Below are 14,475 nucleotides of genomic sequence, written 5' to 3'. Positions count from 1 at the left end.
CAAAATTAAGGCACATGGGATTGGGGGCAAGGTATTTGTTAAGTCTGTGTGTTCCAGTTGTATTAAGATTAATTACTGACACAGACTACAAGAATAAAGTTCAACAGGTCTTTACTAGTTGGAGGTCAGGACTATACTAAATACAATATCACTACACAGTACTTATATACCGGTGGTCACCACCGGTATTACGTATACAGCAGCCAGAGAAAGTAGTACATCTCTTAAGGTGGAACAGGCTTAAGTTCTCTTAAGGTGGAACAGGTTACATACACCACAATCCTCCCTTTTTAGCTTAACAGTCATATCCCCATTTAACATAACATAATAACATATATAAATATATATAACTTCAGGTATAAACAGTTCAAAGGTTCAGTCTCTCAGGAGGCCTTCTGATTCGGTTTGGATAACGCCTTTCAGTGGTCTCTGATTCTTGTTGCTGAGGTGACTCTTCTTGTTGGTTTCCTATGGATTGGACGTCATCATCAGGTACAGTCCCTGCCGAGGTAGATGCTTCAGGTTCATTAACGTCTTCCACAGTTGTCTCTGTCGCAACCATGGGTTCGACCCTTGCTCTTGATTCTACCAGTTGATCTGCATGACGCCTTACCACATTGTTACCAATATCTACTGTGTACATCAGAGGTCCTTGTCTGGCCCGAATTGTTCCGGACTGCCATTTTTCGTTTCCATAGCCCCTTGCCAACACTGGTTGTCCTACGTCGAAACTTCGAGTGGACTTGTTATTAATATGCCGGAACTGCTTGTTTTCCACTTCCCTCCGCACATTTGGTTTTAACAAGTCCAACCTGGACCGCAACCTCCTGTTATAAAACATCATGGCAGGACTTTGGTTAGTCACTGCATGAGCGGCGTTTCGATATGCCATTAGGAAATTGTCCACCTTGTGTTGTAACGGAATCTGATCATCGTTCATGGCCTTTATTGCCTTTTTGAATGTTTGGACAAATCTCTCGGCCAACCCGTTTGTCGCCGGATGATATGGGGCAGAGGTATAATGTTTCACCCCATTCTTCTTTAAGAATTTTTGGAATTCTTCCGACACGAACTGTGGTCCGTTGTCCGAACATATCTGTTCTGGCAATCCGTTCCTTGCGAATATTGTTCTTAACACCGCAATTGTCTTTTCTGAAGTAGTGGTATTCATCTTGATCACTTCTGGCCATTTGGAATGTGCGTCCACCGCAATTAGGAACATGGAGTCCATGAATGGACCAGCAAAGTCAATATGTACGCGTTGCCATGGGGCTGAAGGCCATTCCCATGGGTGTAGCGGTGCGATCGGAGGTGCATTTTGCACTTTTTGGCACCCAGCGCAGCTTTTTGTCAACTCCTCTATCTGTTGGTCAATGCCCGGCCACCATACATAAGCCCTAGCAAGACTTTTCATCTTAACTCCCCCCAGATGACCTTCATGCAGTTCCTTTAGAACTCTTTCCCGTAACTTGGGAGGAATAATCACTCTTGTCCCGTACATCAAAGTACCATGGCAGACGGACAGCTGGTCTCGCCTTGCCGAGAATGCCGGTAACAGAGGATCACCATGTGTTGGCCATCCCTTCACTGTCACCTCATAAACTCGGGACAGTGTCGGGTCGTTCCTGGTTTCTCTTTCAATACTTGCATTGGTGACTGGTAAACACTCGATGATGGTCGAATGAAATAACTCAACAGGGTCAACTTTCGTCGTCTCTTCTGCTTCAGGTAGTGCCAGGCACGACAGCCCATCAGCATTGCCATGCTGCTTTGTACCTTTGAATTCTATTTGATATTGATGTGCCCCTAGGAAAAGGGACCATCTCTGGAGTCGCTGTGCTGTCATTACCGAAACACCCTTCTTAGGGTTAAAAATGGATACCAACGGCTGATGGTCTGTCAGAAGTGTGAATTTTTTGGCCCTGCAGGTAATGATTAAACTTCTTCACTCCCCATACAAGGCTGAGAGCCTCCCTATCGATCTGCGCATAGTTGCGCTCAGCGGAGGTCAATGATCTGGATGCAAACGCGACTGGCCTTTCCGTGCCATTTGGCAACTTGTGTGAGAGTACTGCCCCAATACCATATGGAGAAGCATCACAAGCCAACCGAATAGGCAGTGTCGGGTTGAAGTGAGCCAACACTTCCTCTGAGGTGATCAATTCTTTGCTTTTGCGAAATGCCTTCTTACAGTTTTCGCTCCATTCCCATGGTACCCCCTTCTGTAAAAGAGCGTTCAGCGGGTGCAGTACCGTGGATAGATTCGGTAGAAACTTATGGTAATAGTTAATCAATCCCAGAAACGACCTCAACTGAGAGACATTATCCGGAGCGGGAGCCTTTACAACTGCCTCTATCTTGTCAGGAGACTTATGAAGCCCCTCCCGGTCAATGACATGACCACAGTACGAGATCCACTTCTGAAAGAACTCACATTTCTGCCGATTAACTCTAAGTCCATACTCTTTCAGTCTGTTGAGCACCAGTTCCAAGTTTGCGAGGTGTTCTTCATCACCATCACCTGTAATCAGAATATCGTCCAGGTAACATTGTGTGCCTGGAATTCCCTGTAATACCTGCTCCATGGCCCTCTGCCAAATTGCCGGAGCCGATGCCACTCCAAAAACCAGCCTATTATACCGGTACAAACCTCTATGCGTGTTGATCGTGAGGTACTGGCGTGACTCTTCTTCAACCTCCATCTGCAAGTACGCCTGCGCCAGGTCTATCTTGGTGAAGTGTTTCCCGCCAGACAATGAAGCAAAAATATCCTCAATCCGCGGAAGCGGATACTGCACCGTGTGAAGCACCGGATTAACGGTGATCTTGAAATCTCCACAGATGCGAACCTTCCCTGGTTCTCCTGGCTTGTTGCTCGAAGGACGTTTCATAACGGGAACAATGGGCGTAGCCCACTCACTCCAATCTACCTTAGACAGTACACCTGAACGTTCTAGCGCTTCCAGTTCCGCTTCTACAGTAGGTCGTATTGCATAGGGTACCGGTCTGGCTTTGAAAAATTTTGGTTGTGCATGTTCATCAATCTTGATGTTTGCCGTAATTCCTTTCAGTGTTCCCAATCCTTGCTGGAACACCTCTTTAGCATCATCCAATATTTTGGACAATCGTTTAGGTTTGACATCTGTTTCCCCGGAATCTACCGTTAGTGCTTTTAAGGAGTGCCAGTCCATATTCATTTTCCTAATCCACTCCCATCCCAGTAGTGGTGGACCTCCTTCAGGTAGCACATATAAGTCCATTACTTGGCTTTCTTCGCCCTTGTGGACCACTTTTACCTCTATCTTTCCGATGGGGTACACTCTTTGCCCCGTGTATGTTTTCAATATAATCTCCGTATCCCGTAGGGGAATATGTTGGAATAACCTTTTGTAATCTTTCTTATTCATGACTGTCAATGCCGATCCAGTGTCCAATTCCATCTTTACTTGGACTCCTGCTATCTGGAGAGTGACCCAAATTGTCTGGAGATCTGCATCCTTACCAACGTTGTGTACTCTTAAGCTACCCAGTTCATTACTGCTAGCGTCTGAATCTGACTTCTGTTCGTTCGAACTGGTCTTTGTCACCTTGTGCACCTTTATGTATTTTCCTTGCGGTGACTTTTTATTGCTGGTCTTCTTTCCTGACGGGCATACTTTAGCTATGTGGCCAAGCCTGCCACACGTTCTGCATTCTTGGTTTTTAAACCAACACTGGTTCTGATCGTGTGTTGTCTTTCCACAACGATAACATTTTACAGTACTCAAACCCAATTTATTTGTACTGAGTTCCGGTGACCGTAGCTGCATTACTGCCGTGCCTCTCGCTGCGGCTTCGTGTGCTGCTGCCATAGTGACCGCTTTCTCAAGCGTCAGCTCATTCTCCTCGAGCAGTCGCTTTTGTGTATCTTCTTTTAATAATCCACACACAAATTTATCTCTTAGCGCTTCTGTTAGTCCCGTTCCAAACTGACAGTACTTTGCTAGCTTATGCAATTCCATTAAATATTCAGCATTGCTTTCATCCTTCAGCTGCCTTCTGCTGTAAAATTTAAATCGTTCCGCTAGCATCAGCGGCGTGGGGTTTAGATGATTTTTCAGGACAGTAACAATCTCCTCGAACGTCTTATCCGCCGGTTCATCTGGTGATAAAAGGTGTTTCAATTGCCCGTATGTCTTCGCACCCATTAAGTTTAATAAAGTTAGTGCTTTCTCTGCATCTGGGATTTTATTTGCTTTACAATAATTTTGTATGCGTTCTACATACATGGCCCAATCTTCGATGTCGAAATCAAAGGTATTAATGTTCCCATGTTTAGGCATCGTTGCAATTTATTTTATCCCAAGATGGCGGCTTCCCGCTCTTGTCTTCGTCCTCCGCCTACAAAATGGCGGTTTTCCCGCGCTTGGCGGTCTTCACCCACTGGCTGCAATGGCGTTTGGCGTGCCGCTGCTGCTCCCCTTTCCCAGTGGTTAGTAACTCCCCCGACGCTGTCTCCGCTTCACCGCGGCTCCCTCGGGCATTCGCGCTTCCCCGATGTCGCGCCTCGCAGCCCTTCACCGCGGCTCTCGTGCCTTCAATCGCCCCAGACGCTGCGCCTTTTTGGCCCGAAAGCGGCCCGGTCCTTATAACCAGCCGCGATCGATGTCCCCGCGCTGCGCCTTTCGGCCCGAATGCGGCCCGGCCCTTATCTCCGGTCGCGATCGATCTCACCACCCTTATTCCTCCGTCTTCCTCCCCCGTCTGTACAGCCAACGCGGCCGACTTTCTGCTCGCGTCGCTGACCGGCTTACCCACCACCGAGGTAGAAAGAAGATAGCTGACTGCCGCTGATGGAGGCTTCAAGTTCAGGATATCTTCTGCACTCCGGGTTCTCGATGCCTGCCGCGCGACGTGTCTTCCAGCAGGGTGATGAGGGTGGATGCCTCTCTTCGACGCCCGTTCTGTGGACGAAGCCGCCGTGGATATAAACTGCCGCAGGGTAAGAATCGGACTCGTCGCCACTGTTAAGTCTGTGTGTTCCATTTGTATTAAGATTAATTACTGACACAGACTACAAGAATAAAGTTCAACAGGTCTTTACTAGTTGGAGGTCAGGACTATACTAAATACAATATCACTACACAGTACTTATATACCGGTGGTCACCACCGGTATTACGTATACAGCAGCCAGAGAAAGTAATACATCTCTTAAGGTGGAACAGGCTTAAGTTCTCTTAAGGTGGAACAGGTTACATACACCACAGTATTGACTTGGATAGAGAACTGGTTGGCGGACAGAAGGCAGAGAGTTGGAATAAACGGGTTGTTTTCCGAGTGGCAGGCAATGACTAGTGGGGTACCGCAAGGATCGGTCCTAGGACCCCAGCTGTTCACAATATATATTAATGATCTGGACGAGGGAATTGGATGTAATATCTCCAAATTTGCAGACGACACAAAGCTGTGTGGGAGGGTAAGCTGTGAGGAGGATGTCGAGAAACTCCAGTATGATTTGGACAGATTGGGTGATTGGGCAGAAACATGGCAAATGCACTATAATGTGGATAAATGTGATGTTATCCACTTTGGTGGCAAAAACAGGAAGGCAGATTATTATTTGAATGGCAATAGATTGGGAGAAGGGGAAGTGCAAAGAGACCTGGGTGTTCTTGTGCACCAGTCGCTGAAGGTAAGCATGCAGGTGCAGCAGGCGGTTAAGAAGGCAAATGGTATGTTGGCCTTCGTAGCAAGAGGGTTCGAGTACAGGAACAAGGATGTCTTGCTACAGTTGTACAGGGCCTTGGTGAGACTGCACCTTGAGTATTGTGTGCAGTTTTGGTCGCCTTGCCTGAGGAAGGACGTTCTTGCCATGGAAGGAGTGCAGCGAAGATTCACCAGGCTGATACCTGGGATGGCAGGAATGACGTATGAGGAGAGATTGTGTCGATTGGGCTTATACTCACTGGAGTTTAGAAGATTGAGAGGGGATCTCATCGAAACCTATAAAATTCTGTCAGGCCTGGGCAGACTAGATGCAGGAAGGATGTTTATGATGGCCGGGGAGTCCAGAACCAGGGGTCATAGTCTAAGGATAAGGGGTAAGCCATTTAGGACTGAAATGAGGAGGAATTTTTTCACCCAGTGGTGAACCTGTGGAATTCTCTGCCACAGAGGGCGGTGGAGGCCAGTTCATTAAATATATTCAAGAAGGAGTTGGATATATTTCTTAAGGCTAAAGGGATCAAGGGATATGCCCCAAAAAAGGGCATATCAACTGGCAAAAAAAAGCACCAGACCGGAAGATTGGGGGCAGTACAGGATACAGCAAAAGAGGACAAAGGGATTAATCAGGAAGGGGAAAATAGAATACGAAAGTAAACTTGCAGCAAACATAAAGACAGACTGCAAAAGCTTTTATCGGTATATCAGGAGGAAAAGACTGGTAAAATCCCAAGTCGGTCCCTTGCAGTCCGATTCGGGAGAATATATAATGGAGAATAAGGAAATGGCAGACCAATTAAACTCATACTTTGGTTCTGTATTCACAAAGGAGGACACAAATAACCTCCCAGGAATATCGGCAAACATAGGGACTAATGAGAGGGAGGAGCTGACAGAAATTAGTATCTCTAGGGATATGGTGTTGGGTAAGTTGAGGGGACTGAAGGCCGACAAATCCCCGGGGCCTGATAAACTACATCCTAGGGTACTTAAGGAGGTGGCCCTGGAGATAGCAGATGCTCTAAGGATCATCTTCCGGAACTCCATTGACTCGGGAACAGTACCCGTGGATTGGAGGGTAGCTAATGTTACCCCAATATTTAAAAAGGGGGGTAGAGAGAAAGCAGGGAATTATAGACCAGTAAGCCTTACATCGGTTGTGGGCAAAATGCTAGAGTCCATTATTAAGGATAAAATAGCGGAGCACTTGACAAATGGGGAAAGGATCGGACAGAGTCAACATGGATTTACAAAGGGTAAATCTTGTTTGACTAATCTGCTGGAATTTTTTGAGGAAGTAACTGGTAAAATAGATGGGGGAGAGCCAGTGGATGTGGTGTACCTTGACTTCCAGAAAGCCTTCGATAAGGTTCCACACAAAAGATTATCATGCAAAATTAAGGCTCATGGGATTGGGGGCAAAGTATTAACGTGGATAGAGAACTGGCTGGCGGATAGAAAACAGAGAGTTGGAATAAACGGCTCGTTTTCGGAGTGGCAGGCAGTGACCAGCGGGGTGCCGCAAGGATCTGTCCTGGGACCCCAGCTGTTCACAATATATATAAATGATCTGGATCAGGGAATTGGATGCAATATTTCCAAATTCGCTGACGACACTAAACTAGGAGGAGGGGTGGGCTCTGATGAGGATGTCAGGAGGCTACAGTGCGATTTGGACAGGTTGGGGGAATGGGCGGATACGTGGCAGATGCACTATAATGTGGATAAATGCGAGGTTATCCACTTTGGGGGTAAAAACAGGAGGGTAGATTATTATCTAAATGGCAATAGATTGGGAGATGGGGAAGTGCAGAGGGACCTGGGTGTTCTTGTGCACCAGTCACTGAAGGAGAGCATGCAGGTGCAACAGGCGATTAAGAAGGCAAATGGTATGTTGGCCTTCATATCAAGGGGGTTCGAGTATAGGAATAGGGATACCTTACTACAGCTGTACAAGGTGCTGGTGAGACCGCATCTGGAGTATTGTGTACAGTTTTGGTCGCCCCATCTGCGGAAGGATGTTCTTGCCATGGAAAGAGTGCAACGGCGATTCACCAGGCTGATACCTGGAATGGCGGGAATGACCTACGAAGAGAGATTAAATAGTTTGGGCTTGTACTCACTGGAGTTTAGAAGATTGAGAGGGGATCTCATCGAAACATATAAAATTATGGCAGGCCTGGACAGGCTGAATTCAGAGAGAATGTTTCCAATGGCCGGGGAGCACAGAACCAGGGGCCACAGTCTAAAAATAGCGGGCAAATCATTTAAAACAGAGATGAGGAAGAATTTCTTCACTCAAAGAGTGGTGAGCCTGTGGAATTCCCTGCCACAGAGGGCTGTGAAGGCTAATTCAATAAATATTTTCAAGAGAGAATTGGATATATTTCTGAAGGCTAAGGGGATTAAGGGTTACGGAGAAAAGGCGGGGACGGAGTACTGAACTGGTAAGATCAGCTATGATCTCAGACGAAGATCAGCCATGATCTCATTGAATGGCGGAGCAGGCTCGAAGGGCCGAATGGCCTACTCCTGTTCCTATCTCTATGTTTCTATGATATGGGGAGAAGGCAGGGACAGGGTACTGAATTTGGATGATCAGCCATGATCTCATTGAATGGCGGAGCAGGCTCGAAGGACCGAATGGCCTACTCCTGCTCCTATCTTCTATGTTTCTATGTAATGCCCACCTTCACCTCTTGGCGCCGCTGGTGAGAAGACTGGGGGCGCAAGGCACTGTGGGAATTGTAGTCTGCGGGAATGAATGGCCCCGGCATGCCTTGCGCATGCGCGCTGCCGGCTGGTTGCTGTGGCGACGGTTGCCGGGAGCGCCGAGCGGGCCATGGCGGCGGGCTGGGTGAGGTTGGTGCTGCTGGCCGGCTGTCTGCTCCCGGCTCGCTCTCAGGCGGCCGGAAAATACTCGCGGGACAAAAACCAGGCGGCCGAGGCCGGGAAAGCGGCGATCGAGTTCAGGATCGCCAAACTCAACCAGGTCTGGGACAAGGCACAGCGGGTGAGTGAGGGGAGCAAGGAGGAGTGAGTGGAGAGGGATGGAGAGTGGGAGAGGGAGTGAGGGGAGAGGGAGTGAGGGGTGAGAGACGGAGTGGGAGGGAGTGACAAAGGGAGGCGAGAGAGAAGGGAGGGAGGGGAGGCGGGAGGCGAGGAGGGAGGGAGGCGAGGAGGGAGGGAGGGAGGGGAGGAGGGAGGGAGGGGAGGCGAGAGGGGAGGCGAGAGAGGAGGGGAGGCGAGAGAGGAGGGAGGGAGGGGAGGCGAGAGAGGAGGGAGGGAGGGGAGGCGAGAGAGGAGGGGAGGCGAGAGAGGAGGGAGGGAGGGGAGGCGAGAGAGGAGGGGAGGCGAGAGAGGAGGGAGGGGAGGCGAGAGAGGAGGGAGGGGAGGCGAGAGAGGAGGGAGGCGAGAGAGGAGGGAGGGAGGGGAGGCGAGAGAGGAGGGAGGGGGGGAGGCGAGAGAGGAGGGAGGGGGGGGAGGCGAGAGAGGAGGGAGGGGGGGGAGGCGAGAGAGGAGGGAGGGGGGGGAGGCGAGAGAGGGGGGAGGCGAGAGGGAGGCGGGAGGGAGGGGAGGCGAGAGAGGAGGGGAGGCGAGAGAGGAGGGAGGGAGGGGAGGCGAGAGAGGAGGGAGGGAGGGGAGGCGAGAGAGGAGGGAGGGAGGGGAGGCGAGAGGAGGGCGGGAGGGGAGGAGAGAGGAGGGAGGGAGGGGAGGCGAGAGGAGGGCGGGAGGGGAGGAGAGAGGAGGGCGGGAGGGGAGGAGAGAGAAGGGAGGGAGGGAGGCGAGAGGGGAGGGCGGGAGGGGAGGCGAGAGGGAGGGGAGGAGAGGAGGCGGGAGAGGGAGGGAGAGGAGGCGGGAGAGGGAGGGAGAGGAGGCGGGAGGGGGAGGCGAGAGGGAAGGAGGGGGGGAGGCGAGGGGGGGCGAGCGAGAGGGGAGGGGGGGAGGCAGGGGGGGAGGCGAGGGGGGGCGAGCGAGAGGGGAGGGGGGGAGGCAGGGGGGGAGGCGAGGGGGGAGGAGGGGGGGAGGCGAGAGGGGAGGGGAGGCGGGAGGGGAGGCGAGAGGGAGGGAGGGGAGGCGGGAGAGGGAGGGAGAGGAGGCGGGAGGGAGGGGAGGCGAGAGGGAAGGGAGGGAGGGGAGGCGAGAGGGAAGGGAGGGAGGGGAGGCGAGAGGGAAGGGAGGGAGGGGAGGCGAGGAGGGAGGGAGGGAAGGGGGGGAGGAGGGAGGGAGGGGAGGCGAGCGGGAAGGGAGGGAGGGGGGGCGACAGGGAGGGAGGGGAGGCGGGAGGGGAGGCGGGAGGGGAGGCGAGAGGGAAGGGTGGGAGGGGAGGCGAGAGGGAGGGGAGGCGAGAGGGGAGGCGAGAGGGAAGGGTGGGAGGGGAGGCGAGAGGGAGGGGAGGCGAGAGGGAAGGGAGGGAGGGGAGGCGAGAGGGAGGGGAGGCGAGAGGGAAGGGAGGGGGGGGAGGCGAGAGGGAAGGGAGGGGGGGGAGGCGAGAGGGAAGGGAGGGGGGGGAGGCGAGAGGGAAGGGAGGGGGGGAGGCGAGAGGGAGGGAAGGGAGGGGGGGAGGCGAGAGGGAAGGAAGGGAGGGAGGGGAGGCGAGAGGGAAGGGAGGGAGGGGAGGCGAGAGGGAAGGGGGGGAGGCGAGAGGGAAGGGGGGGAGGCGAGAGGGAAGGGGGGGAGGGGAGGCGAGAGGGAAGGGGGGGAGGCGAGAGGGAAGGGGGGGAGGCGAGAGGGAAGGGAGGGAGGGGAGGCGAGAGGGAAGGGAGGGAGGGGAGGCGAGCGGGGGAGGCGAGAGAGGGGGAGGGGAGGGAGGCGAGGGAGGGAGGGGAGGCGAGCGGGAAGGGAGGGAGGGGAGGGAAGGGAGGGAGGGGGGGCGAGAGGGAAGGGAGGGGAGGCGACAGGGAGGGAGGGGAGGCGGGAGGGGAGGCGAGAGGGGAGGCGAGAGGGGAGGCGAGAGGGAAGGGTGGGAGGGGAGGCGAGAGGGAGGGGAGGCGAGAGGGAGGGGAGGCGAGAGGGAAGGGAGGGGGGGGAGGCGAGAGGGAAGGGAGGGGGGGGAGGCGAGAGGGAAGGGAGGGGGGGGAGGCGAGAGGGAAGGAAGGGAGGGAGGGGAGGCGAGAGGGAAGGGAGGGAGGGGAGGCGAGAGGGAAGGGGGGGAGGCGAGAGGGAAGGGGGGGAGGCGAGAGGGAAGGGGGGAGGGGAGGCGAGAGGGAAGGGGGGGAGGCGAGAGGGAAGGGGGGGAGGCGAGAGGGAAGGGAGGGAGGGGAGGCGAGAGGGAAGGGAGGGAGGGGAGGCGAGAGGGAAGGGAGGGAGGGGAGGCGAGCGGGGGAGGCGAGAGAGGGGGAGGGGAGGGAGGCGAGCGGGGGAGGCGAGAGAGGGGGAGGGGAGGGAGGAGAGGGGGAGGGGAGGGAGGCGAGGGAGGGGAGGCGGGAGGGCGGGGAGGCGAGAGAGAGGGAGGGGAGGCGAGGGAGGGGAGGCGGGAGGGAGGGAGGGGAGGCGGGAGGGAGGGAGGGGAGGCGAGAGGGAGGGGAGGAGAGAGAGGGAGGGAGGGGAGGCGAGAGAGGGAGGAGGGGGGTGAAACGGAGGGGGTGGGGGGGTGAAAGAGGGAGGGTGAAAGAAAGGAGGGAGGGAGGGTGAAAGGGGGGAGAGGGAGGGAATGAGGGTGCAAGGGGGGAGGGAGGGAGGGAATGAGGGTGGGGAGGGAGGGTGAAAGAGGGAGGGAGGGAACGAGGGTGGAGGGTGGGTGAAGGAGGGGGAGGGAGGGAACGAGGGTGAAGGAGGGGGAGGGAGGGAACGAGGGTGAAGGAGTGGGAGGGAGGGAACGAGGGTGAAGGAGTGGGAGGGAGGGAACGAGGGTGAAAGGGGAGGGAGAGAGGGTGGGCGGGAGGGAGGGTGAAAGAGGGAGGTTGGGAGGGAGGGTGAAAGAGGGAGGGCGAAAGAGGGTGAGGGAGGGAGGGCGATAGGACTTTAAACTAAATAAGGGGGGGGTAGGGTCCCGGTGGAGAGAAATCTGGAATGCTAAAGAGAAAAGACAAGGAGGCATTGCAGGAAAGTGATGGGGTAAGGATAACCCGATTGTGTCAGGAAGGGACAGAGCATACTAACAAATACGGTCCAGAGAAGAAAAAAATGGTAATAAGACAAATAGGGCCATAGTACAAGAAAATGTTAAGATGTCTAAAAATGTTAGAAAGACAAATCTAAAGGCACTGTATCTGAATGCACGAAGCATTCGTAATAAGGCAGACAAATTAACAGCGCAAATAGATGTAAATGGACACGATATAAGTGCGATTACGGAGACATGGCTGCAGGGTGACCAAGGCTGGGAGCTGAATATCCAAGGATATTCGATATTTAGGAAGAACAGGCAAAAAAGAAAAGGAGGTGGGGTGGCCTTGTTAGTAAAGGATGAAATCAGAGCAATTGTGAGAAAGGATATTGGCTCAGAAAATCAAGATGTAGAATCAGTCTGGGTGGAGCTAAGAAGCGCCAAGAGGCAGAAAACATTGGTGGGAGTTGTCTGTAGGCCTCCAAACAGTAGTGGTAATGTAGGGATGGCATCAAACAGGAAATTAGAGATGCATGTAACAAGGGTACTACAGTAATCATGGGTGACTTTAATCTACATATAGATTGGCCAAACCAAATTAACAATAATACTGTGGAGGATGAATTCCTGGAGTGTGTACGAGTTGGTTTTTCAGACCAGTACGTTGAGGAGCCAACTGGGGAACAGGCTATCCTAGATTGGATATTGTGCAATGAGAAGGGGTTAATTAATAATCTTGTTGTGTGGGGTCCTTTAGGGAAGAGTGACCATGATCAAATTCTTCATTAAGATGGAAAGTGAAGTAGTCCAATCCGAAATTAGAGTCCTAAATCTAAACAAAGGAAACTATGAAGATATGAGGAGTGAGTTGGCTATGATAGTTTGGGGAACTTCAAAGATAGGAAGGAGAAAAACAAAAGTGGTAGTCAGAGAAATCAAACGTGGCCACAGTAAATAATAATTCGAATAGGTCTAAGAGCGTTAAAAAAACAAGCCTGAAGGCTTTGTGTCTTAATGCGAGGAGCATTTGTAATAAGGTGGATGAATTGGCTGCGCAAATAGAGGTAAACGAATATGATTTGGTTGGGATTACGGAAACGTGGCTCAAGGATGGCCAAGACTGGGAACTCAACATCCAGGGGTATTCGATATTCAGGAAAGATAGGCAAAAAGGAAAGGGAGGTGGGGTAGCATTACTGGTTAAAGAAGGGATTAATACAATTGTAATGAAGGATATTAGCTCTGATGCTGTGAAATCTGTATGGGTAGAACTGAGAAATACTAAGGGGAAAAAAACATTAGTGGGAGTGGTATATAGACCTCCCAACAGTAAGGCGGAGGTTGGGGATGGCATTAAAAGGGAAATTGAAGAAGCATGCAGTAAGGGCACAGCAGTCATCATGGGTGACTTTAATCTACATATAGATTGGGCCAACCAAATTAGGAACAATACTGTGGAGGAGGAATTCCTGGAGTGTTTAGGGAATGGTTTCCTGGACCAATATGTCGAGGAACCAACCAGAGATCAGGCCATCTTAGACTGGGTATTATGTAACGAGAAAGGATTAATTAGCAATCTTGTTGTACGAGGCCCCTTGGGTCGGAGCGATCATAATATGATCGAATTCTTCATTAAGATGGAGAATGAAGTAGTTGACTCGGAGACTAGGGTTCTCAATTTAAATAAAGGAAACTACGATGGTCTGAGGAGCGAGTTGGGTAGGATTGATTGGGAAATGGCACTCAAAGGGTTGACGGTGGATAGGCAATGGCATACATTCAAAGACCAAATGAATGAGCTACAGAATTTGTTCATCCCAGTTTGGCATAAAAGTAAAACAAAAAAGGTGACTCAACCGTGGCTAACAAGGGAAATTAGGGATAGCATAAGATCCAAGGAGAGCACATGTAAATTGGCCAGAAAAAGCAATAATCCTGAGGATTGGGAGCAGTTTAGGATTCAACAAAGGAGGACAAAGGGATTATTTAAGAAAGGGAAAATATAATATGAGAGTAACCTAGCAGGTAACATAAAAACTGACTCTAAAAGCTTTTATAGATATGTGAAGAGAAAAAGATTGGTGAAGTCAAGCGTAGGTCGCTTGCAGTCAGAATCAGGGGAATTTATAATGGGAAACAGAGAAATGGCAGACCAACTAAATTCATACTTTGGTTCTGTCTTCACAAAGGAGGACACAAATAACCTCCCAGAGATGCCGGGGAACATAGGGCCTGATGAAAGGGTGGAACTGAAAGAAATATTCGTAGGGAAATGGTGTTAGGAAAATTGATGGGACTGAAGGCCGATAAATCCCCAGGGCCTGATAATCTACATCCCAGGGTACTTAAGGAAGTGGCCCTAGAAATAGTAGATGCATTGCTGGTCATCTTCCAGAACTCGATAGACTCTGGAACAGTTCCCATGGATTGGAGGGTAGCTAATGTTACCCCACTATTCAAAAAAGGTGGTAGAGAAAAAGCAGGGAATTATAGACCGGTAAGCCTGACATCGGTAGTGGGGAAAATGCTAGAGTCGATTATAAAAGATGTAATAGCAGAGCACTTGGAAAGCAGTGACAGGATCGGACAAAGTCAACATGGATTTACAAAAGGTAAATCATGCTTGACTAATCTACTGGAATTTTTTGAGGATGTCACTGGTAAAATAGATACGGGCGAACCAGTGGATGTGGTGTATTTGGACTTTCAGAAGGCTTTCGA

The 14,475-nt window shown here is 51.6% G+C and overlaps 1 protein-coding gene across 1 annotated transcript in view; it reads left to right on the top strand.

Moving 5' to 3' along the window:
* The first annotated feature begins 8,510 nt into the window (after positions 1 to 8,510).
* Positions 8,511 to 14,475, top strand: part of lrpap1 (low density lipoprotein receptor-related protein associated protein 1) — a 48,428-nt gene continuing 42,463 nt past the window's right edge. Inside the window, exon 1 of the mRNA XM_085975487.1 lies at positions 8,511 to 8,718. Within this exon, the coding sequence (XP_085831613.1) occupies positions 8,548 to 8,718 (171 nt within the window). The 5' untranslated portion in view covers positions 8,511 to 8,547. The remainder of the gene's footprint in view (positions 8,719 to 14,475) is intronic.

The sequence above is a fragment of the Somniosus microcephalus genome, chromosome 1 (assembly GCF_052327205.1).
Source record: "Somniosus microcephalus isolate GS21.2 chromosome 1, FLI_Smic_1.0, whole genome shotgun sequence".
Lineage (NCBI taxonomy): Eukaryota > Metazoa > Chordata > Chondrichthyes > Squaliformes > Somniosidae > Somniosus > Somniosus microcephalus.
The sequence above is the reverse complement of the archived record's forward strand: the minus strand, read 5'-3'. Positions and strand labels throughout refer to the sequence as shown.